At 37.4% G+C, this 24,917-nt stretch overlaps 1 protein-coding gene across 1 annotated transcript in view; it reads left to right on the top strand.

Annotated features, from left to right (window-relative positions):
* Window positions 1-24,247, top strand: part of Znf804b (zinc finger protein 804B) — a 488,372-nt gene extending 464,125 nt beyond the window's left edge. Inside the window, exons 3-4 of the mRNA XM_051152011.1 lie at window positions 16,513-16,643; window positions 20,568-24,247. Of these exons, the coding sequence (XP_051007968.1) occupies window positions 16,513-16,643; window positions 20,568-24,192 (3,756 nt within the window). The 3' untranslated portion in view covers window positions 24,193-24,247. The remainder of the gene's footprint in view (window positions 1-16,512; window positions 16,644-20,567) is intronic.
* The last annotated feature ends 670 nt before the right edge of the window (window positions 24,248-24,917 follow it).

The raw sequence follows: 24,917 nt of genomic DNA, 5'->3' as shown, positions 1-24,917 counted from the left end.
TGAAGTAGAAATTGAGAGAGCTCATAAAATCAATATAATATTAGGTTGTACAGGATACTGAAATACAAGGAATTGCTCTAAAAGAAGCAGGTGTACTCTTGGGTCAGAGAGCAGCAGTTCAAATTCTCTTCTTCAATTGAACAGGGGAAATGCAATCAGAGAGTAACACAGCTGGGGCAGAATGCTGCAGAGTAGCTAATACCTGCCAGGTAAAGATGGGCACACAGGCTTTGTGAAGGGCAGAGGTGTGCCATGGGATCATCTTAAGATGCCTTTTTAAATTCTCTAAGGCCAACGCGAGACAATTTATTTTCTAATTTTTTTCACAAGGAATCAAATGAACTCTTGACGTGTACATAAATAAATGAACAAATAACTAATCCTCTAAGACTTTGGTTTTGCTCACGTGTGAGCAAAAGCATTAATTGGAGAGATGAAATTCAGACAGAAAAATGGCCTTCTTGGTCCTCTTAATGCTACATTCTACACTTAGAAATATTCCTTAAGAGTTAGAAACTAAGCGTTCGTAAGGATGTTGACAAGGGTATTATAATTGGATTGTATAAACTAGAGTATTGAAAAGTATAGATAACAATCTTTCTGATTGCTATGACAAAATGCCTGACTAAAAGCAACTTAAAACAGAGTGGCTTAATTTTAGGTTGCTCTTTAAGAATAAAGCCTATTGTGACAGGGAATACACAGCACTAGGATGGTGGGACAGCTAGTCATCTTGTTTATAACAGAAGTGTAGAGAGGGCACTGTTCAGGTCTGCTTTTCCTTCATTTCTGGACCGCAGCTCATGGGATAGACTCTCATTGTCAGGCTAGGTCCTGTATTTCAGGTAAAGGTTTGTCAAAAGGTTTGTCCCTTAGGGGATTGAGTATCTTGTTGAGTCAAAGATGAAGATCAACTACAACTGACAATAGCATTGAGGTGTTCTACAGTTCTTCCTTAGGGAAATGCAGGTATCTATAAAGCAAAGAGCATGAGGAAAGTGGGGCCGGATTCTTTTCTGGGAATGGACATTTTCAAGCTTTAGAACACTCCTTCATTGCTGGTGGGAATGCAAACTAGTACAACCACTTTGGAAAGCTATCTGGCGCTTTCTCAGAAAAATGGGAATAGGACTTCCTCAAGACCCAGCTATCCCACTCCTTGGAATATACCCAGAAAATGCCCTACCCACACAACAGGGACATATGCTCAACCATGTTCATAGCTGCTTTATACATAATAGCCAGAACATGGAAACAGCCTAAGTGTCCCTCAGTAGAAGAATGGACTAAGAAACTGTGGTACATTTACACTATGGAATACTACTCAGCTATTAAAAACAAGAAATTCTCAAAATTTGTGGACAAATGGATTGATCTAGAAATTATCATAATGAGTGAGTTCACCCGGAAGCAAAAAGAGACAAACGGTATATACTCACTTATATCAAAACACTAGTCCAAGGGATACGTACCATGAAAAACTTTACTTACCAAGAAAGTGAGTCAGAGGAGAGGACATCCTATTGAGACTTTAGGCAAGAGTAGCATGGAAGAAAGAGGAAATAGTAGGACCCACAGGGTCCTGGAAACCTACAAGAAGAACTTTATGACAGGCAGATCTGGGTCCTGGGGTCCTCCTCAAACTAAGGCACCAGCCAAGGAGAATATAGGCATTAAACTTCGAACCCCTACCAAGACCTAGCCGACGAACATGATATTGTCCACCGTTGAGTGGAGAGTGAGATCTGACTCTCACATGAACTCTGGTGCCCCTTTTCTGACCACGTCCCCTGGATGGGGAGGCCTGGCGGCACTCAGAGGAAGAATAGCAAGTTACCAAGAAGAGACTTGATATTCTAAGAGCATATATAGGGGGCGGAAGTCTCCCTCAATCACAGACATAGGGGAGGAGAGAGAGGGGAAAGTGGGAGGGAGGAAACAGGGGAAGGGCTAACAATCGAGATGTAATATGAATAAAATAATAAAATGGAAAAAAAGAACAGTGTGTAGACACTTCATGGGAATGAATGCGTGTTTTCATTCTGCTAAGAACACAGAGAGACCCGTCAGCTTAAAGTGCATTATCTGGTATTCACAAGCCAGAGTAACATATAATTACTCATTTATATTATCTCTAGATCTATTGGCATAATATTGGTATATTCATAAGCCACTACAAAGTTTAGTTTCAGATACCTTGTAGTAAACACAATAAAGAAACTTTGTTAAATCCAAGAAAGACCATATGTTCACACAGGTGAACTGGATCCTGACAATCATAGCTTTATGATGGAAAGACCAGAATAATGCTCCTGAAACAATGGGACACATGAGCCTTTATTCCAGTTGCTGGTGAGAACCTCCCAGAAGATCCTGAGTTTCAGAATAAGATTCAGAATAGGTATCTCTGTGGCATAGACATTGCCTGAATATACTGCAGTTCTAAGTAGGGAAATGACGCCATTCAAACTTGGATTACAAAAAAATTTTCATGTATATGAATTATTTTATTTTATAATCTAGACTGTCCTCAAACTATTACTTAAGTAATCAGCTACCCCTTCCGGCCTGGCTACATACATCACTTAGAAACATTGTTCTCAGCTAAAGTATTCAGAAATGAGCCTGACGAGGAACCTCTGTGTTCTGATTGTTCACACACAGCTGGCTGAATATCAACAATCACATTTAGAGTCCAGTAACTCTTTTTCAATCACATGCAGGAAGAATCTTCCAGGTACTGTTGCAATGCATTCAATTTAACCCTTGTGAGGAGAAGGAGGATTGAAATAAAGGACACACAGCCGGGGCCCATTTCTTCTCACTCATGTTTCATTCACTTGTGACGTCACTCATCCCCAGAAGAGAAGTGCATCACAGGAAGGTGTCCAATCACACCCATTCCAGCAAAGAAAGGGAAATCATGCTTGTCTGTAGCTAGGACTGTAGAATATGCCAAGCACTTTAAAAAATACTTTAATTCACTTCATTATCTTTGTCTGTATTGCTACCAAAACATAGAAAATAATGTCATGGAAAAAAAAAAAAAAGAAGCAACAAAAGGAAAATTTCATATTAATGTGGAAATTTTCTTCTGGGAAATAATGAAGTTCTTTTAAAATAAGTTTACTCCGTGTGTGTGTGTGTGTGTGTGTGTGTGTGTGTGTGTGTGTGTGTGTGTGTGTTGGTTGGTTGAGAAGTCATTCCAAATACAAGCCATCATGGAAAAACTGACATACATCTTTCAAGCTAAATTCATAAAAACAATTTCACATTATAAGCATTATTTCACAAGAGGTTTCAATTTTGATCTTACAAAAATTAAACTATTAAATACATAGGCTTCTATGAATGTTGGACATTCCCTGTTTTGTTCTCTCCCTTGGCATAGACGAAGCCATCTAAACTATACACACACACACACACACACACACACACACACACACACACACACACACACACACACATTTCTGTAAAATGAAGTTAATAATGTTGAGCGTTTCCCTTAAAGTTTAACCCTGCATTGAAGGAAAACATTAATGCTACTAACTTACGATGGGATCTATGGATTCAAAATGCAGAGGTGGAAGGCTTTGTTATATGTAACGTAGGAAAAGTAGGCACACTTGAATAGATTCATTTCCCAGGTACATTCTGCTTCATTGGGCTTGAACTGAGGTGGCTCCTGAAGTGGACAGATGTGCACGCACACATATTCAGGCTGGTAAGCAGCACTATTGCAAATATTACTATTCCAGACACAGAGATTTACTGACTGGATCAATTAGTTTATTCATTCATTTATTCACAGCTGAATTCCACTTGCAATGCATGTGCCCAGCATTTCCCTGGCAGGTAAGGACAAACATTTCTTAGTTTGTGGTTTTAAAATACCCTCAAAAGAAAATTATATCCCGAATGTTTCATGAATACATTTTATGAAGTATATCTCTATAAGGCTTATTTCACTTACTGCTGGGAGATAATGAAATATGGTTAAGGCTGAAGGGTCTATGTGAAGGCAGCCTTTACTACCTTTATCTTGACCTCTTCACAAGGTCCTTTTGTTCTGCTTTGTTCTGGCGAAGACCAGGCCAGGTTTTAATCCCCCAGGCTTGTGAAGACCACTCAGCTCCCAGTTTGTCTTTTATGTTCCTTTTAACAAAAACGTCAAGGGCAAAAGCTATATGCCAAGTGAATTCTTCTACTACAGGTCCCTGTTTTTCTCTCTAAGAAATACTAGGTATCTGGTCTTTCACTTTCTTTCCTTTTCTTTTGTAATTAAGATATGGACTGACCAATTTCACATATTTCGTTAAAATCTTATCCAAAGTCTATGAAAGAAAACTGAAGTATATCAGTCAGATTATGTTGTTTTGCCATGATGATTCATTTTTTCACTTACTCTTTGTAATTCGGTCCACATAGGTGAATATATGTAAATGAGCAATGAAACCAAGATGGCAATGCCCAGGATGAACTCCACAGGTCTTAACGGTGCAGCCTTTTGAAGTGGTTTGCTGTATAACACTCTCCACTGATTTCCCTTGATGGGAAAACAGTTCAAAGTTCCAAGTGTACATTTTGTTAAATCTGACAGAAAAAAAAAAAAAAAGAAAATATCTTCTGTTTGGAAGGCATTAATACCCACAGGCAAAATTAACAAGATTTTTCAAAGAAAAGTCTGAGAACACATCATATTTTGACCTAAAATTCACTGTGTTATTCAGTAATAATATGAGTTTCTATTTGAAGAAGTTATAAAAGTTTCTAATAAACATAAATTATTCAACATGAGAAAGCCTCTTTGTTATATGAAGGTAATAATAGGTCATCTTAAATTCTTGACACCAATCTAAAATGTGACAAAGTAAATAAACACCAAGTTGGCTGTGTTCCATCTGCCCCTCTTACAAAGTAGTCTAGGTGAAAGTCACTATATTCAACAAAATAGAATCAAGCATACTTAGTAAAATGCTTTACTTACTAAGGAAGCATTCCTCACCTGTCCTGCTTACAAGAGTTCCATCTACTAGAATTATCCTCACTCAACAGTAATAATTCAAACTCACTGAAAAATCACCGTATGCCAGGTGCTTTGCTGAGTGATGTATCTGTCCGAGGTCAAATGATAGTCCCAATAATTCTATCAAGTAGATACTAATAGATGACCAAGTGTTAAAAGTAAACTAAGCTTAGCAAGCTTAGGGATAATTAAGCAGCTTTCCCAGAATCTCAGTGCCCCAGTGACAAAGACAAGATAGAAGCTAAGGTCCTCTTGATTTGGGAATGTATTTTTTAACCGTTAGAGCGTTCCGTGTCCTGCTCACTGTACACATGGAGTTTAGAATCCTTGTTTGCTCTCTGTATTATTAGTCACTTCTTCTATGTTTCCTTTATTCATTTCTGCCAAGTCAGACCTTTTACTTCCTCTGACTTGTTCCCTCCAATGTGTTACCAATATGTAACTGATTATTGTTACCAACTTTTAAAAACATTATATATTCTCTATAAAATGCAAGATACCATATAAATTATACCTCTGCTTGGGCTTATGAACATTAACCTAGTCTAGAAACCTGAAGCTAGTTAAACCATCACGGTACTTTTAAGTGGCAACTTGGCCCAACCTAGTGTCTCCTGAGAAGAGTGACTGAATAAAGTTGGCTTGGGAGCAGGGCTGTAAGGAATTCTCTTCCTTGTTAATTGATGTATGAAGCCTGTCATTCCCAAAGCAAGCTCTCCTAAACTGTATATGGGAATGGAAATCTCACTGAAAGCAAACAATGATGTGTTTGCTCTCTCTTCACACTTACTCTCTCTCTGTTATGACTATCAACTCCAGCTCCTGCTTTAACATCCCTGAATCTTTGGCTGCAAAATGAAATCTTAGGCCAAATAAAGCCTTTTCTCCCGTGTTCTTGTTGTTGTTTTTTTAATTCCCTCAGATGATTACATCATAGCAACAGAATGGAAACAATTATGAAATTCTTCTATTCAACCTAAAGTAGGGGAATACATAATGCTGTTTTAGCCTAGTGGTTGTTACATATTGCTAATGTTAATAAATACTGATTCCAGAAAGAAAATAGAGCTTGGATGGGGTTTTTTCATACTAAGTGAAAATAGTCTTATTAAATAAGTGCCCACTGAAAGAATCTGAATACCATAGGCATTGCTCTGAATACAAAACTCAGTTTTTACCACTCTTGTCCCAGGGTGTTCTTGGTTGTCTTTGCAATAAGAGAATTGTACTGAACTCCTAGACATTAACTAAAGTCTGGTCACCACTGGGGAAAATATGTACCTTACAAACATATTTGGTGACTTTATAAAAATGATTTCTGGGAGAATTTATCCATTTTATTTATAATTTATAATTTAGGAATTACTTAACAGTGAATATTAAAAACATATTTGCTCAATTATGTTGTGTATCACTAACAATCTTTAGACAGATTTCCAAATAATACTAAGAAGAATGTGCTTTGACCCTGTGGGAAGGGCAGAAACTCTTTCTGACTTTCAGACATTGCATAGGGCACACGATGGGTACCATCTTCTGCCTGAACTCAGGATTATACATATGCCTTGTAAAAAGTCAATCCTCTCCAACAGTTCATGAGTGGGAAGAGAGAAACCCAAGTCTTGGAGCATGTGAGGCTCCGTCATTGTTAATTGAATTGAGGTGGGACATTTCTAGTTAGAAAGCAATTGTTTTAAAGAGAAGAGAATCTCTACTACTCAGATTCCACAAGATCCTGTCGTTCTCCTTCACCAGGACTTCAAGGCCAAGATCTAGATGAGAAATCTGTAGACATTGTTTTGTACTGATACAATCTAGGGGTTGTGAAACAGGTTTGCTTTCTCTTCCACTTAAACAATCAGAAGGTATAAACTATCTGAAGCGCAACACAGGTACCACAGAGACATCTCAAACACCGTAGATAGAACTGGCAGTTAAGGAAAGGCATTTATTGAGGTTAGAGAGACATACATATACAGGAGCCGTGCATGGGAAAAGGCCTCTGTGGAGTGGGGCCAAAGGAAACTGAACATCCAGTCTCTTGTTGAGGGCTGGGGGCATTAAAGCCTCTGAAGAGCCTTCCTCCCCTAATGTAGGACTGGTCAGTTTGCATAGGAACAGGATGGTTAACTGGTCAGCCACTGTGATGTGGCATGGCCTGATAGGGCCTTGTCCTCTTTGAGCTGGTCTATCAACATGAGTTCTATTTGTGGGAGACAAAGGCTGCCAGAACTTTGTCTCAAGTCAGAGGGCTGAGGAAGAAGTTGGCTGTCTTGGAGATTCTCCAGTCCTTGTCTGCTACTAGGGAATCTGTCTAACCATTGGTCTCTCAGTATCATTAACACCATTTATGAGGATTCAAAGAAAGATCAACCTTCCCCCCTCCCTTTTCTTATTTTCACTCCATTTCGAGTGGTAATAAAATCTTTCCTCACAGTTTGCTGAGCCTTTACTATAGCAAAATTGTGATGGGATTAAGGATTTGTTCCCAAATAATTGGAAGAGAGGCAAGATAGATAGTGCAGAAAAATAGAGATGACAAAGCAACACAGGTAAGAAGAATTTTCGTTTGTGTTAAAAGTACTGAAAAGTAAACCGAGAATGGCAACTTGGGAATGGAGAAAAAAATTCAGCGATTCCTAAATCCATCATCTGCTTCTGATGTGTATTTAAGGTTTAAGTAAAAGGTCAATATATGCAGAGCTGAGAGGTCAGATCGAGGTGTGCCCTGTCCCTCATTATCTAGCTTTGTTTTCATCCTGCAAAGTGGTCTGACAATTTGTTGTAATTGCGAGAAAATGCTGATGAGATAGTTCCTGGTACCAGCCTTCAGTGTTTTTCTTCTCACAACCTGAAATTCCTGGGGAAAATTGAGTTCTCTGAGGTGCCTTGTTTCAGTTTTATATACAAAAACTATTATGTTTTCACTTATTATGCTGATCATATAAGTGAGAGACAAAAAGGGTATGAAGATGCTCCTCTTTCAGTATAAATTTATGATTATATATGAGATATTTTATCAGTATAAAGATAATACTAGATTTTCATCCTCTTTTCTATCATGAATGCGAACATCTTTATTCACTATGAACAGTGAAAATCCATGTGAAGTTAAGTAACATTGTAACATGCAGAGACATAAAAACAGTCTCATATTTCAGGGCACTGTAAATCCCTCACACATATAAAGCTGCATAGAGTTGCAAGAGGCAGCTTCCAATTACAGAAGAGCCTGAGCCTTGAAAAAGATGTCTCTCCTTTCCTGCCTGAGTCATAGCTGCCAAACCCTATACATGTCTGAAAACAAATTGAGACAGACCCCTCTGAATATTTTTTATCAAATATAAGAATTGCAATCTACATCAAGATGGAGAAAAAAAGGTTCTAAGAGACAGCAATTCTTTTGTTAAAATATAGCTTTCTTTATTACTGTTTTATGTACATTTATGCACTGTGTCTAAATATTTGCATGCTTGTGACAGAGTACGCATGTAAAGTCAAAGAACAACATTCAGGTTCCAGGGGTTACACTGAGGTCATCAAGGTCTGCTCAGCAATCACTTTTAACCTATTGAACAAGCCTTCTGCCTGACGTCTGTGTTATAGGCATAAAGTGCCAGGAGAAGTACTAGGATGAAGGGCCAGTGGCAGAGCTGATGTTTGTACACTAATGCATAGTTTGATAACTATAGTGTATTGGTCATGGATCAACAAGGAATAATTGCATCTAAAGCATCCTACATTTAAGGCCCCAAAGAGAAAGAGAAATAAATATCACTATGCTCACATATATTTATTTTACTCTCTACTATTCTTATGTCACTGCACAGTTGACCTAGAAGAGAAAAGGAGAGGCAGGGAGGAAGCTGGCTAGCTAGGCTAATAAAATTCATAAAATCTAGGTTCAAAGATGAGTTTCTGACTCAGTATATAAAGTGGATACTGACTGATAAAGGCACCCAATGTCAACCTTTGGCCTTTATACCTATATAAGCATATATGTGTACATACCAGCATACACATATCGACACCCACACATGTGAGCATGCATTCACACACATACTCCCACGCCACATGCACTTTCAAGAAGCAACAACAACAACAACAACAACAACAAAAAAAAGGTTAAAAAAAAATCGACCAATTATGTTTGTGAGCTTATTGGTAGTTAAGGTTAATGAGGTTGAATATTGGGCTGAAGACTATATTACAATACAATTCTAATATGTGAAACACTAGTTCACATTCTCAAACCTGTCAAGTTTGCACATGTCAGTTTATGTTGGGCAATTATAGTAAAAGGAAAAAGCATATTAATAATAATAATAATAATAATAATAATAATAATAATAATAATAATAAATAATAATAATAATAATAATAATAATAGTTCACAGTATAGTCACAGTATCAACCTTGAATGTTTGTACTGTGACACTATTTTTTATAAATGGACATGGATAGCTATCCTTAATTACAAACTGAAAACTGTGTCATTTAAGAAAATACACTATGGTGGGCTATGACATTCAATAAAAAGGCATAGGCTGTACGGAATGGATATGAAAACAGGACCCATCATTCCTCTGTATACAAGAAACATACCTCAGCAAGAAAGATAGACATTACCTCAGAGCAAAGTGCTGAAAACTGGAGTCCCAAGCAAACATACCCTAGATTACCCATTCTACTATCTAATAAAATAGAATTTCAACCAAAACTAATCAAAAGAGATAGGGAAGGATACAAATTTATATGTATCAAAGGAAAAATGTATCAATACTGAACATGTATGCCCTAAACATAGGAGCACCCACATTCATAAAAGAAATATTACTAAAACTTAAATAACACATCAAATCCCACACATTAATAGTGGGAGACTTCAGCACCCCATTCTAACCAATAGATAGATTGTTGAGACAGAAACTAAATGGTGAAATAATGAAACTAAGGTGAAATAATGAAACTAATAGATGTCGTGAATCAAATGGACTTAAAGGATACCTACCTAACATTTCACCCAAACATGAAGAGTATACCTTCTTCTCAGAACCTTCTCCAAAACTGACCACATACTTGGTCACAAAGCAAACCTCAACAGATATAAGAAGATAGATATAACACCTTGCAGCTTATCAGACCAATGTGGATTAAAACTGGAATTCAACAACACAGAAAAAGCAGAAAGCCTACAAACTCACGGAGGAGAGTGTCCTCTGTTCAGAGATGAATTAAAAAAAAAATTAAAGACTTCCTAGAATTCAATGAATATGAGAGCATAACATACCATAACTTATGGGACACAATGAAAGCGCACTAAGAGGAAAGTTTATAGTACTATGTGCCTTCCTAAAGAAATCCCAAACTAGCAAATTAACAGCCTGCTTGAACACTCTAGAACAAAAAGAACAAAAGGAGTAGACTGTTGGAAATCATCAAATTCAGTGATGAAATCAATAAATTAGAAACAAAGTGAAGAATTCAAAGAATCAATGAAACTAAGAACAAACTTACTTTAGTTAGCCAAACTAACTAAAAGGCAGAGGGAGAATACTCAAATCAATAAAATCAGAAGTGAGCTGGGTGTGGTGGCGCACGCCTTCCACCACGCCTTTAATCCCAGCACTTGGGAGGCAGAGGCAGGCGGATTGCTGTGAGTTCGAGGCCAGCCTGGTCTACAAAGTGAGTCCAGGATGGCCAAGGCTACACAGAGAAACCCTGTCTCGAAAAACCAATAATAATAATAATAATAATAATAATAATAATAATAATAATAATAATAATAATAAATAAAATAAAATCATAACTGAAAGGGGAAAGGGGAGACATAACAGCAGACACCTAGGGAATCCAAAGAATCATTAGACCTTACTTCAAAGGCTTATATGCCATAAAATTTGAAAACCTAAATGAAATGAACTGTTTTCTTGATAGTTACTAATTATCAAAATTGAATCAAGATCAGGTAAACAAATTAATAGTCCTATATCTCCTCAGGAAATAGAAGCAGTCATCAAATGTCTCCCAACCAAAAAAAGCCCAGGGCCAGATGGATTCAGCACATAAATATATCAGAACATTAAAGAAGGGCTAATATCAATTCTCTTCAAATAGTCCACAAAATAAAAACAGAGGAAACATTATGAAACTCATTCTATGAGGCTACAGTAGCCTTGATTCTTAAACTTCAGAAAGATCCAACAAAGAAAGATAATTTCAGACTAATTTCCCTTATGAACATTGATGCAAAAAATATTCTCAGTCTGAATCCAAGAACGCATCTAAAATATCATTCACTATGACCAAGTTGGCTTCATCCTAAGCATACCGGGGTGGTTCAATATACAGAAATGCATCTGTGTAATCCATCATATAAACAAATTGAAAGAAAAACCCATGTGATCACCTTCTTAGATGCCAAGAAAGTATTTGACAAGATTCAACACCCATTCATGTTAAAAGTCTTAGAGAGATCAGGGATACAAGTCATGTACCTAAACACAGTAAAGGCAATATACAGCAAGCTTATATCCAATATCAAAATAAGTAGAGAGAAACTTAAATTAAGTCCACTGAAATCAGGAACACAACAAATGTCTACCCTCTCTGTATCTCTTCCATATAGGACTTGAAATCCTAGCTAGAGCAATAAGACAACTAATGGAGATCAAAGGGATACAAGTTAGAACAGAAGAAGCCAAAGCAGCACTATTTGCAACTGATATGATAGTATACATAAGTGACCCAAAAATTCTATTAAGGAATTTCTACAAGCAATAAGTACATTCAGAAAAGCAGCTGAATACAAAATTAACTAAAAAATATCAGAACCTTTCTTTATACAAAAGAGAAAAAATTAGGGAAACCACACCCTTAACAATAGCCACAAAATCATAAAGCATTTTGGTGTAATTCTAACCAAGTAAGTAAAATACCTGTATGAATAAAACTTCAAGTCTCTGAAGAAAGAAATTGAAGAAAATATCAAAATATGGAAAGATCTCTGTTGCTCAAAAATCAGTAGGATTAACATGGTAGAAATGGCTATCTTACTAAAAGTAATCTACAGATTCAGTGCAATTCCCAGCAAAATGCCACCACAATTCTTTACAGACCTTGAAAGAACAATTCTCAATTTCATATGGAAAAATAAAATCCCCAGTAGCTAAAATAATGCTATGCAATAGAATATTTTCTGACGTATCTCCATTCCTGATCTCAAGCTGTACTATAGAGGAACAGTAATAAAAATGGCATGGTATGGGCATAAAAACAGACAGGTAGAACAATGGGATCTAATCAAAGATAATAGAATAAATCCACAAACTTATGAACAATTTATTTGTAATGAAGAAGCCAAAATTATACAATGGAAAAAAGGTAGCATCTTCAACAAATGGTGCTGGTCTAACTGCATGTCTACTTGTGGAAAACTGCAAATAGTCCTTTACTAATCACCCTGCACAAAACTAAAATCCAAGTGGATTAAAGATCTCAACATAAAACCAAACACACTAAATCTGTTAGAATAAAAAGTGGGGGAAAGCCTTGAACTCATTTGCACTGGAGACAACTTACTGAACAGAACAGCAATAGCTTCGGCTCTAAGATCAACAGTTAATCAATGGGACTTCATGAAACTGAAAAGCTTCTGTGAGGCAAAGGACACTATCAACAAAACAAAATGGCAGCCTAGAGATTGGGAAGTGATCTTCACCAACTCTACATCTGACAGAGGGCTAATATAGAAAATGTATAAAGATCTTAAGAAGTTAAGCTCCATCAAACTAAATAATCCAATAAAAATGGGATATAGGCCTAAATAGAGAATTTTCAACAGAGGATTATCAAATGGCCGAGAACTACTTAAAGAAATGCTCAAAGTCCCTTGTCATCAGGGATGTAAATCAAAATGACTGTGAGACTCTATCTCACACCTATCAGAATGGCTAATACAAAAAAACTCAAATTACTGCACATGCTGGTAAGGACATAGAGAAAGTGAAACACTCCTCCATTGCTGATGGGAGTGCCAACTTTTACAACCACTTTGGATTTCATCTGGCACTTTCCCAGAGCCAGCAATACCTGTCCTTGTCATACACCCGAAATTTTCTTCACTCTACAACAAGAACATTTGCTCATCTATGTTTATAGCAGCTTTACCTGCCATAGGCAGAATCCGAAAACAACATACATGTCCCTCAACTGAAGAATGGATAAAGCAACTATGGTACATTTGCACTATGGAATACTACTCAGCTATTAAAAACAAGAAAAAAATGATACTTGCAGAGAAATGGATAGAACTAGAAATTATCACACTGAGTGAAGTAACCCAGACCCACAAAAACAGACATGGTATATACTTTTTTATACGTGGATATTAGACACATAATACAGGATAACCACACTACAATACACAGAAATAGAGAAACTAAATAACAAGGGGGGCCCTGGGAAGGATGCTTAATACTCATTCAGAAGAGCAAATAGAATAAACACTGGAATTAGTTAAAGAGAAGGAACAGGACTAGAGCCTACCATAGAGGTTCTCTGAAAGACTCCACTAGAAGGGGATCTAAGCAGATGCTTAGACTCACAGCCAAGCTTTGGGGTGGAAGGCAGGGATTCTAATGGAAGAGCTGGAGAATAAAAGGAAATGGAGTGGACAGGGGCTACAAGGAGACCAATGGAGCCAACAAACTTTGGTAGACGATGGTGTGCTGCAGAGACTGATGCACCAACCAAGGACCATGCATGGTGAGCATCTAGACCCTCTGCTCAGATGTAGTTGATAGGCAACCCAGTCTCCTTGTGGGTTCCATAATATGGGGAGTAACGACCACTTCTGACATGGACTCTGGTCCCCACAAGTTGATCACTGCCCGCTGGAGGGCTGGCCGTACCAGGCCACAGTGAAAGAGATGCAGGCCTTCCAGATGAGACTTTGTATAAGCTGAGTCAGATGTTAGTGGAGCATGGTTGCCCCTTTCTGAGCACTAGGCAAGGGAGGTAGGGCGTGTGAGGGAGGGAAGATGAGACCAGGAGGCTGAAAGAGAGGAGCCTACAACTGGGATATACAGTGAACAAATATTAAAAAAAAGGAATAATCTAGAATTTTTGAACTAATGGATGAAACAAGTATACACCAATGTTTCAAATACTACTGTAAATCATGAGGGATCAAATATCAATAAATAAGTCAGCTTTCTCTGTTATGCAATTTTATGTACAGGTAATACCAAATACTAATTAAAAATGGAGTACCTTTTTTTTTTTTTTAACATTTATTAAACAGGAGTAAAATACCTATCTTCACCGACAATAACCAACTTCTCTCTTCAACAGAGTTAAAGTGAATGCTTTGTATCCTCTTAATGTAAGCAAGACAGTTTTCAAGAGAGGTTTATCATAAGCCAAGTTCTCACTATAACATTAGATTATAAAGCATGTGGAGTCTGAGGACATTTATAAACCAGAGTTGGGGATACCATAAAGTTAATTTTCAACTTCTGAACAACCAAAGCCATCAACTGATTCATGGTTACCATGCTGATGTTTAGCTGTGCTTGTGAACTAGTGCTCTCTTTCTGTTGTTGTTGTTTCTTTCTTTTTTTTTTTTTTTCTATTCTGGCATTTTTCTAATTTGGGGTTTTTTTTAGAAATATCAAAAGTATTTATAAAAATTGAATTTTGATTGAATTGACTGAATCCCCTGTGGTTGTTATGTTTCTGGTTCTATGTGCCCTTTGTTTAGAATACTCAGAATATTCTCCTTTACAAAGGCTGCACTGTGTTCTTCAGATTAGTTCAGATATGGGTACCTGGCCCCTGTCTCCCATGACAATGGTTTGCTTGTTTGTTTGTTTGTTTCTGTCTTGTTTTGCTTTTAAGAATGAAGTTAATGAATGTTAAAGATTTTGGCCCTTGCTTTATGTGTAGGAAATACTTTCCTACCCAATAAATGAGAGCTTCTAGAGTATTCCTTCTCTCAGGACGATCTTTACCCCTGATATGAAAAGAATTTAAATATAGACAGGGTTTTAGAATGCTTAACATCTTGTATAGATCAAGAGAGGATATCCTCAAGTACACCTGCTATTCAACATGAAGCCCCAAGCTTCAAGATGCTCATTTGATGGTGTCTGTTTCTCAATTCCTTCAATATTGGTAGCTAGGCTGTGTAAGCCTCTAAAGGAGAGATCCGAACAAGTAATGTGATGCACCTAATCTGGCTATACACCAACTATTTTAGAGCAGCCATTGGAAAAGTATCAGGTTAATTTAAATGAAGAAAAGCCAAGCCACTATTCAGTTTAAATTCCTTTGTTTCTTCTCTTTTATTTATTTATTATAATTTATTCATGTTACATCTTGATTGTTATGCCCTTGCTTGTATCTTCCCATTCCCGTCCTCCCTCCCTCTTCTATTTCCCGCCACTAGACCTCTGACAGGTCCTCCTCCTCTGACTGACCACAGCCCATCAGGTCTCATCTGGATTGCAAGCATCTCCTTCCTCTGTGTGTCCCTAAGGTCTCCCCACTAAGGGGAAGTGATCAAATTGGGGGCAACAGAATTCAAGTCATAAGAAGCTCCCACTCTCATCCCTCCCACCCCCCACAGGTGTAGAGAATGACGTTTCTGTTAGCTATATCTGAACAGGGGATCTAGGTTGTCCTTGGTTGGTACACCAGTTTGTGCAGCCCTCTCCCCTTCCCCAGGCTGATGGTCTGCTTTTAGAGTTCCTGTACTCTCTGGGTCCTTTCATACCCACAACCCCCCATTCTTAATTACCACTCTCAGCACTGGGCCCAGAGTCCCAGCATCTACAGTTTAAGTTCCTGTTCATTCACTTTCTCTTTTCTCTCTTTCTTTTGTCTTTCCTTCCTTTCTTTTTCTTTCTTTCTTCCTTTCTTTCTTTGTTTCTTTCATCTTGTTCTGCATTTGGTATATATCTCCAACTGAAATTGATTTTAAAATCTCATTTAGAACTAACTAGTATTTGGTAATATAAGCAGTTTATTGAGAGAAGTTCATTCTACCAATTTTATTTTGTCAGAATCTTCTCTATAGGTGTGAACTAGTGTAGGTGACCTTAGGAAAGCATAAGCTTTGGCCTCCTCTCTCTTTCCACATGGCATATGAATTCCTTTTGGTTTTTATTTTGTTTTGCTTTTGTTTTCACAGACCCACAGATGTCTCAGCTGTGTGGCCAAGTGACCACCAAGGACTGGGTCCCCACTTTGCATCTCATGCTGAAATTGGCTTTAACAGACTTTGAAGAACAACATAGTCAAGACCTCCTTTTATCTACTAAATTTATTCTGAAGCAGAAAAAAATGTTATAGGAAAAGTTTTTACTCTCCATATCCCAAAAGATACCTTTGCATTCCAGACCATCTTTAATGAAGACTCTTGTAGACACAAAAGCATGTTTTACTTATTTATAGTATCTTTATTGTTTTATACTTCTATACAGAGATTGAAAGAATTAAAGCAAAGAGAATTTGCTCGAAATGTAGCTTCCAAATCGTGGAAGGATGAGAAGAAACAAGAAAAGGCACTTAAGCGACTCCATCAGCTGGCAGAACTGCGGCAGCAGTCTGAATGGTAAGAAGTCAGGGCTTCGATAGTCCAGAGTGCTTTTCCCATCCCCTGGGAAATTCATTAATGAATCTACTTGGTTCTCTGCAACAATATAAAGTTAACATTAATCAACAAATTTGCCTGGAGGCAAATTTTTAATTGGTAATGGTTTGTGAGTTAATAATTTTTTCATTTAATTTTTTTATTTCCCAATGCTTTTAACTTATTACCCTGTTTAATGAGATGATCTTGGAAACAATTCTAATAAATTAGCATCTGTTCTAGCATGATTGTTCTGATGCTACTAATTACTAATTCCTCAGTAATATAAGTTTTATAATCATAACTTTTAAAATATTTAATATTAATACATGTAAATAATATTCTGTTCTATAATATATTTGATTATTTCAAACCTGCATTACGTCTCCTCCAATTCCTCTGTCCCCTAGTACTTTTCCTTACCAATTTCACAAATTCCTTCTATACATAAACATCTATAGTTAAATAATTACTATTTATTTCTGACTGTATGTCAAGTATGGAACCATCTTCTCATCTGCTGAAACAAGGATAGGTATCTTCATAGAACTCTCATCCATGAAAAAAATTGACTCTCCTGGTCCCAGTAACCATCAGTGGACAAGAACTCCTCATTTTGGGGTGAGGCCTCATGATCCCATGCCCAACCCACAGAGGGAATTTGACTGGCTTGATCTTGTACAAGTATCATGCGTGCAATTCTAGATGCTATGTATTCATATATGAAACTGTACTATCATGTCTGAGAAATACTGTTCCGTATCAGGCATCTACAATGATAGCTTTTAAAACTATAAACAACAATGCTCGATTGGAATAGAAATTACATGTTCTGTACATTCCCTTATATGCACTTGACTCTAGAATAAATGACACTATCATTGCCTGGTAGACAAACAAAGTATAATTAATGTGGTTAAATTTACTGAACAGTGCCATTTTAATTGATAATTATACCATAACAAGCATTACACTAATACATACTTGTAACTAAAAAAAAAAAAAAAATGACAGTTAAAAAAGCTTGCAGCCACTGAATGATTCAAAGTTGCTACCTGGAATGCAATTAACATTGCAGAATGTGAACTGCCGTAATATGAATCATTATGTATAATAGTAACATGGCTAATTAATATGGTTGACAGCAACCTGCTGGATTGTGAAGTTTATAGCTGTGCCAGAATTTAAATTCCTGTTGTTTAAATGGAAAACAATATGCAATAGCAAAAGTGAATGGTTCAGCTATATTACCGTAAAACATTAGTCTTCAAAAGTGATCATTAGAAAATATTTATGATTTGGCTCAATTAAATGGAAATAGTGGTCAATTTACTATATATATATATATATATATATATATATATATATATATATATATACATTGTTTAGAATATGTTAATTAACATCACATGCATAAAACATTAAATTTTTTAAAATGTAAGATAAAGGAGAATTAAAGGCACTACACTACATGTATATAGAAATAAAGTTAACAACATAAAGACACTTGTCCGGAAAGTATCCACACAAAAAGAGAAGTGGATATTATGTTGGGTACTGATCTTTCTACCAGTCTATCCAATGAAAGCTCATGTCATTCAAGCACATTAATAGATCAATATTAATAACAATTCAAACATGCTGAAATAGGGCTTAGGAAACTAATTATTATGCCCATTAAAGTAGCATACAGGAAAACATCTAGATCACATTTGAATTCCTGCATGACTAGTTACAGGATTCAGTGAATCAAATAATAATACGTGGGAAAAGAGACAGGCTCAGTAAAAGTCTTCACAAGAGGGAATGGATTTGCCTTGGTCCTCGGCAAACCTGAGGTACCCTCGTAGGCATCACTGTGCTTGTCCTTACTATGAAAGTAACTGCACATTCACAAAGCTCCCAATGGAAAGAATCAGAAGGGTTGGAGAGATCCTGATGATGGTGGCAGTGAAGGGGTGATTGTCTGAGGATGATGTCATAGTGATGATGATGACCTGGTGTTAAATTTCTGAGTTGCTGGAGTTACCAGATAAGGTCTTCCAGATTAAAATGTCCACTCTGTTAAGGTAGGGTATCCATCAGGAAAGCCTCTGTACCAATCACATTAAAATATAACCACCCTATAGGCCACAATGTGCCCCATTGTTACAGAAAAGAATGTTCAGCTTTCTAAACAGAACAGCAAATTGTAAAGATCATTTGTTCCTTTCTAGTATTCACCAACTGCTCTATTTGCCTAAATAGTTTCATACCCCAATAGAAGCCACTTAGAGTTATCAAATATCTTCTTTGTTGTCTCAGGATTGATGCATAAAATTAAAAATAGATGACAAATAAAAGTTTCATGGCTCCTTTACTGGACTGGAGCAAAAGACTATACGTAGTATAATACCGATGAGCATATTAAATCCAATAAGTGTTACTCCTGTGTACTTATGTTCAGGGTTGATGATGTGGGATTGGATAATACTTCAGGGAGTTTGCCTGTATCTTTTCATCTAGATATGGGACATTGAGAAATTTTCTCCATTCACATTGGCATGCCAACCAGTGTCATTATATAAGCCTTATTTATGCAGTCATTGTGATTTCATAAATACAGTTTCTCTATCATAAGACATTATCACACTACAGGTGCCCTGATCCTCTCTCTCTCTCCTCCACTCTCCCTTTTACGTGATTTCTCTTATAAAATGTGTTGTGTTGTATATGTATCAAGTTGAGCTTGTTACCCCACAGTCACTTTTTGAGCTTGTTACCACACAGTCACTTTTTACTGCATTTTGACCAAGTGTAGATTTCTGAAATAGATTCTATCTCTTACAAAAAGAATATTCTTTTGGGTAGGATTGAGAGTGAGACGTTTGTGTAGCTACATGCATAGGTATTTGGTATGCAGCAAGTCCTTTAGAATTTAAGTAATATGTCTTAAAGGTGTAAGTTTTAATATTATATAGCCAAGAAACAAATGATAAGTAATAATGAAGAGATAAGGAAGAAAACAAATGTTAAGTGTGCTTCCAATCACATAAAAACAAACAAAGAAACAAAAAGAATGGCATTTCAAATAAGTAGTTGGAAAAGTGATGTGGCACGGCTTTTCCAAGACAGCATCAACTTCACTGTGTAAGCAAGAGGCAACAAGGTGTGAAAAGACTAACTTTAACCTAAAAGGTTCTCTCTACATTTCCTTATATACTGCTTCCTGTTTGAATTACTAATGAACCTCAGCAAAATCAATGATCTAGAAAAACCCTCAAAAGACAAAGCATGCAAAATTAGCATAAAGTTTTTGTGAGGAGTAAGAAGTAAGAGAAACTACTGCAAAAATCTCTGGGAATACTATGACTGCTTGCACACATCAGCTGCTTGCTACTGCATTCCTTAGCAACTGACGAAAATAAGGACTGAACACCCTGCTTCAGCAGAAGTAAACTGGAAACACTTTTTGAGGGAGTAAATACTGCTAAAGGTGCTGAAAAATCACATTAAACTGTTTTTGCACTTTGCATATTTTAATTTCTTACCTATTACGAATGTGTTGGCTGGAAATCTATGAACCATGTTAAATCTGGATTTCAAAGGATCATAGGTTCTAAGGAATGTATTGTGATGCAAATTTTTATTTTTATTTTGCTTTGCTTCTTCAACGTTAGATAATTACTTGTTATTGCTTTTTAAATTTCTAAATAGCAGACTTGAACAGAGCAGTTGAAAAGAAGCCGCTATACAGCAGTTATACTGACTTGTACATGCATGATAAAATGGGTATTTTGTAGAAAATGATGCTCACCAATAAACAGAAAAATAACTCAGTGTAGAAGTACAATTCAATGTTGTTTGCATATAGATTTGATTCCAATGCTACTGTCCTGCTCATATAAATATTCACTGTATTTACAGTGTTTCTGGAAATGGACCGGCATACAAAGCCCCCAGGATCGCCATGGAAAAGCAACTCCAGCAGGGAATTTTCCCGGGTAAGAATGGCAGAAAGGTCTCCTGCATGAAGAGCGCCCTTCTCCTCAAGGGCAAGAATATGCCCAGAAGCACCTTGGATAAGCAGCGATTTGCTATGCCAAGCAGACAGCAGCTGCAATCAGACAGAAGGCACTTCTTTGGAAATCGGATAACACAAACATCTTCAGATCTCGGCAGTGCTAACCACAGGACCGGAGTATCGTTTTCATTTTCAAAAAAAGCCTATCTAAAATTAGAATCCTCTGCCTCAGTTTTTAGTGAGAACGCAGAGGACACCCATGAGTGTCACAAGTCATCCACCTATAAAGTCAAACAAACAGTAGAGAGCTGCAAGTGTTGCAGATTTGCAAACGATGAGCCAGACCTTACTAGGGAAGGTTTTGTCTCGTCAGGCCATCTGGAAGGTGTTTCAAACAACACCTTTTCGACGAACTCTAAAATTTCACAAAACAAAAATGAACTTATAAGTGGGAAACTGAAAGATTCGGCAGGTCCTCGCGCTGCTTTCTCTAAGCCTAGCCTCCATCTTTCAGAAAGAGACTTAACTCTTTCCAGCAGAGAGAAAGAAATTAGGAATGCGTTGAAAGATACTTCAGAAAACCGCGGTAATCATCCGTCCCAAGAAAATGAATTTGCCAGTCCACTAAACGTTTGTAAGCACAGGGAAAATAGGTGGTATGAAAGTCTGGATGAGTTTTTGTCATCAGCACCCAGTGAACAAAAGACTAAAGGATATTGGAACCCTAACTCTAGAATGGAGGACAGAGTAAAGCCTGTAGATGAAGCAGAAAGAGCCAGCAGAAATGTGCAAAGACTTTGCAAAGAAGGATATCCACATGATCTGAAGTCCAAAGCATTGCCTTTCATCCACGTACAGAGCAAGGATGGCCACACCACTCTACAGTGGCCTACAGAACTTCTGTTCTTTACCAGAACAGAACCATGCATATCTTACGGCTGTAATCCATTATATTTTGATTTCAAACTCTCTCGAAACTCAAAGGAGGTGCATGATTCAGAGAATATAAAAACAACATTGGAGAAAGAGGCCTTGGAAAAAAAGACAAAAACAGAGAACCAAGTCTCAAGCTTCATTAAAGAACAACAAAAATTGACCCAAGATAAACAATCTCTGAAACCAAAGATGATTATAACTAACCCAGATTGGGACACGTTCCAGAGAAAGCACAATTTGGGCTGTCATGATTCTGAATCTAGTATGAGTGAATGTGTTAGTCTAAGAGACTTGGAAATGAAAAGTCCGGAAGTGCCTACTTACCATAACCTGTCTCTAAAGGATGGCATAGGCCAGGATAATGCCGATGATACGGAATTTATGGAACTTTCAAATGTCCACTGGCAAAGTTGCAAAAGGACAGTTCGAAATAGTGCTCAGGAGGGTCTGTCTTGCTCTCCTCACATTTCTAGGACTAAAAGGCATAAGCTGAATTCCTGCAGTTCACACTCACAGTTTGAAGAAGAAAGCCAAAGTACCTGGAATACTTCAGGGGACCACAGTGAACGTGGGAAGGATGGCGGTGCAACTTTAAGTAGCTGCAACGTCAGCATGACCAGTATACCTTCTACAAGTGGAAAACCAAGTCATGAAAGATCTTCTCCAGTGTGTCCTCTGAGGTGCCACCCGAGGAGTCTGGATGACTCTCCAAGAAACATGTCCAGCTTGAGAGACGTATGTTCAAGTCATAGGCCCAATGGCAGTGGCAGCAGTCATTTGCTCTACCTTTGTAAAAGAGAATGTGACTCGGTTGAAAGGCAGGTGTGGAAAAACAGAAAGCACAATTGTCTCTACTTGTCTGGTGTGCCAATAAACAGTAACTGTCCTGGGTCAGAAACCCAGAGAGACAGCAGTGGTAAAGGGTGGGACTCATTTAAAACTAAAAGACATTCAAAACACAGAAATTGCCACTGCAGAGAAAGGTATAAACTAGGTAACATTCAATCATTTTCAGGACCCAAACTCCCAAGACTTTTTCATTGTGATTCTGGCCCACAGGTTTCCCTTGATGGAAATAGTGAAAAGCCCTTTAATGGCCAGGGACCTCAGCACAGCAAATCGGGCTCTTGTTTGAGACAGAGAACCTACTGCTTAGATAAAGACAAGAGAAGCCAAAAGTCTTTGGCCAGCATTCACATTGGTGATGTGGGAGAAGTCAAGTGCAGACAATGCAACTCAGGCACTTTTAACTACCTTTTTAGGAGCTGTGTAGGTGGCCCTCCAGAAACCACATCGTCAAACATTCCAGATGGAGAAGGGCCATCCCTGACAGCCAAGGTTCTTCTAGAAAGAGTGCAATCCAAGATGTGTGAGGAGCAATCCATGAAGTTTGAGATCTCTTCAAAGAGTTGTTTAAAAGAATCAGAGACTCATTCAGAAATCCAACACACAATTGAACCTGGCTCACAAAGTTGTAACAGAACGGTATTGCCTTATAAAAAGAAGGGAGAACGCATGGGCAAAAGAAGAAATGATAGAGGAAAAAGAGTTCACAAGGCTTCTGACAAAGCCAAAAGCTCCTCAAAACATAATTTTACTATTTTAGCAGACACCGAATGTGAAAACTATCTGTCCAAAGGCATAAGTCATTCAGTAACAGACTTTCAGTCTTTAAATGGACAAAAGAACCAGACAACAGAAGAGCAATCTAAATTTTCAATTAGCAAAGTCCAACCTTTTCTTCAAAGCTGTGACCCAGTACCAAATGATTTCCTCGGTGCTTTTCCATCTAATAGATATACTCTTGTAACTGATTCGACTGAGACCAAAGAAGACCAGATAAATCTAGACTTACAGGATGCAAGCATGTCTATAAATCACGTAGCGGGAAATATAAACTCTTACTATGACAGAACTATGGAGAAGCATGACAAAGCGGAAGATGAATTAGAAGTGTGTCATAAATCTCTCTCACCCCCTTTAATTCAACAGCCCATAACATTTTCTCCTGAAGAAATGGATAAGTACAAGCTTCTCCAGCTACAAGCCAGGCAGCACATGCAGAAACAGCTCCTGTCAAAGCATCTCCGAGTTTTGCCTGCTGCCGGGCCGACAACCTTCTCTCCAGCCTCAGCTATGCAGACAGTTCCAGTGCACCAGCACACATCCATCACCACCATCCACCACCACACATTTCTTCAGCATTTTGCTGTTTCTGCTTCCATAAGTCCCCACCCCATAGCACACCTACACCCTCTGTCACAGCCACACTTTACTCCTATTTCATTTTCAGCTGTGGCTCCAACCATCATCCCTGCACACCCTACTTTTCTAGGTCATCCTCTGCATTTAGTCACTGCTGCTCCCTTTCACCCACCCCATATAACATTTCAGCCCCTGCCTCCTGCAGCCTTTATCCCCACATTGTTTGGTCCTCACTTAAACCCAGCCACAACTTCTATCTTCCACTTGAATCCTTTAATTCAACCAGTGCTACAAGGTCAAGATCTCTGCCATCACTCTTGCTCCACCCAGATGCAACAGTTAAATAGTGTGAAGGAGGCCTTAAATATGGCACTACACTTGAACTAATAGTTATCATAGCTCATCTTATAAATAAATAACATTCATTTTTGCTACCTGTAAAACAATGCATTAACATCATATGGTGCCAATTCCAAGTGTAACTCATACATAAATGTAAATCGAATTATCAGTATTGAAATGGGAGCAATTTTAAGAACTTCTAGTTCTGGCAAAAATAATAGACCATATTAGGTTAATTTTATGGGAGGAAGTACTGGGAAGTATTACAGAATGGTTTGAGGAGAGTTGTCAATTAGTGCTATCAACCAGCAACAGGGAACATTCTGGCATATCATAAATATTATGATGAAAAAAAATAGAATACCCTATGTTGAAGTGTTTGATGAGTGAGTGTTGAATGAATGTGGATTTCAGTTTTATTTTCAAACAATATTAAAATATCAGTAAGGTTGTTACACTACTGTTAAACTTTGGCTGTGCTACCAATTATACTGTCTTTTAACATATTTTCATAGACCCAAGAGATAATAAAAATATTCTGATGAGTATAAGCTGAAAACAACTACACAAACTCACTTTACGATTATAGAAATTATGTGAAAGATCATTTTGCTTTACTTCATTGTAACTATATCTAGATAACTTTGTATGAATCAATATCATCAGGAATTAAGAATGTTTAAAATTTTTATTAGAAAGCATACAAACGATATTATTAGTATTTGATAATCAAAAATAATATATCCAAAGAATAAAATTTTACACATATT

This window comes from Acomys russatus, chromosome 10 (genome assembly GCF_903995435.1).
Source record: "Acomys russatus chromosome 10, mAcoRus1.1, whole genome shotgun sequence".
Taxonomy (NCBI): domain Eukaryota; kingdom Metazoa; phylum Chordata; class Mammalia; order Rodentia; family Muridae; genus Acomys; species Acomys russatus.
Note: the sequence above shows the minus strand (reverse complement) of the source record. Positions and strands in the feature narration are given on the sequence as shown.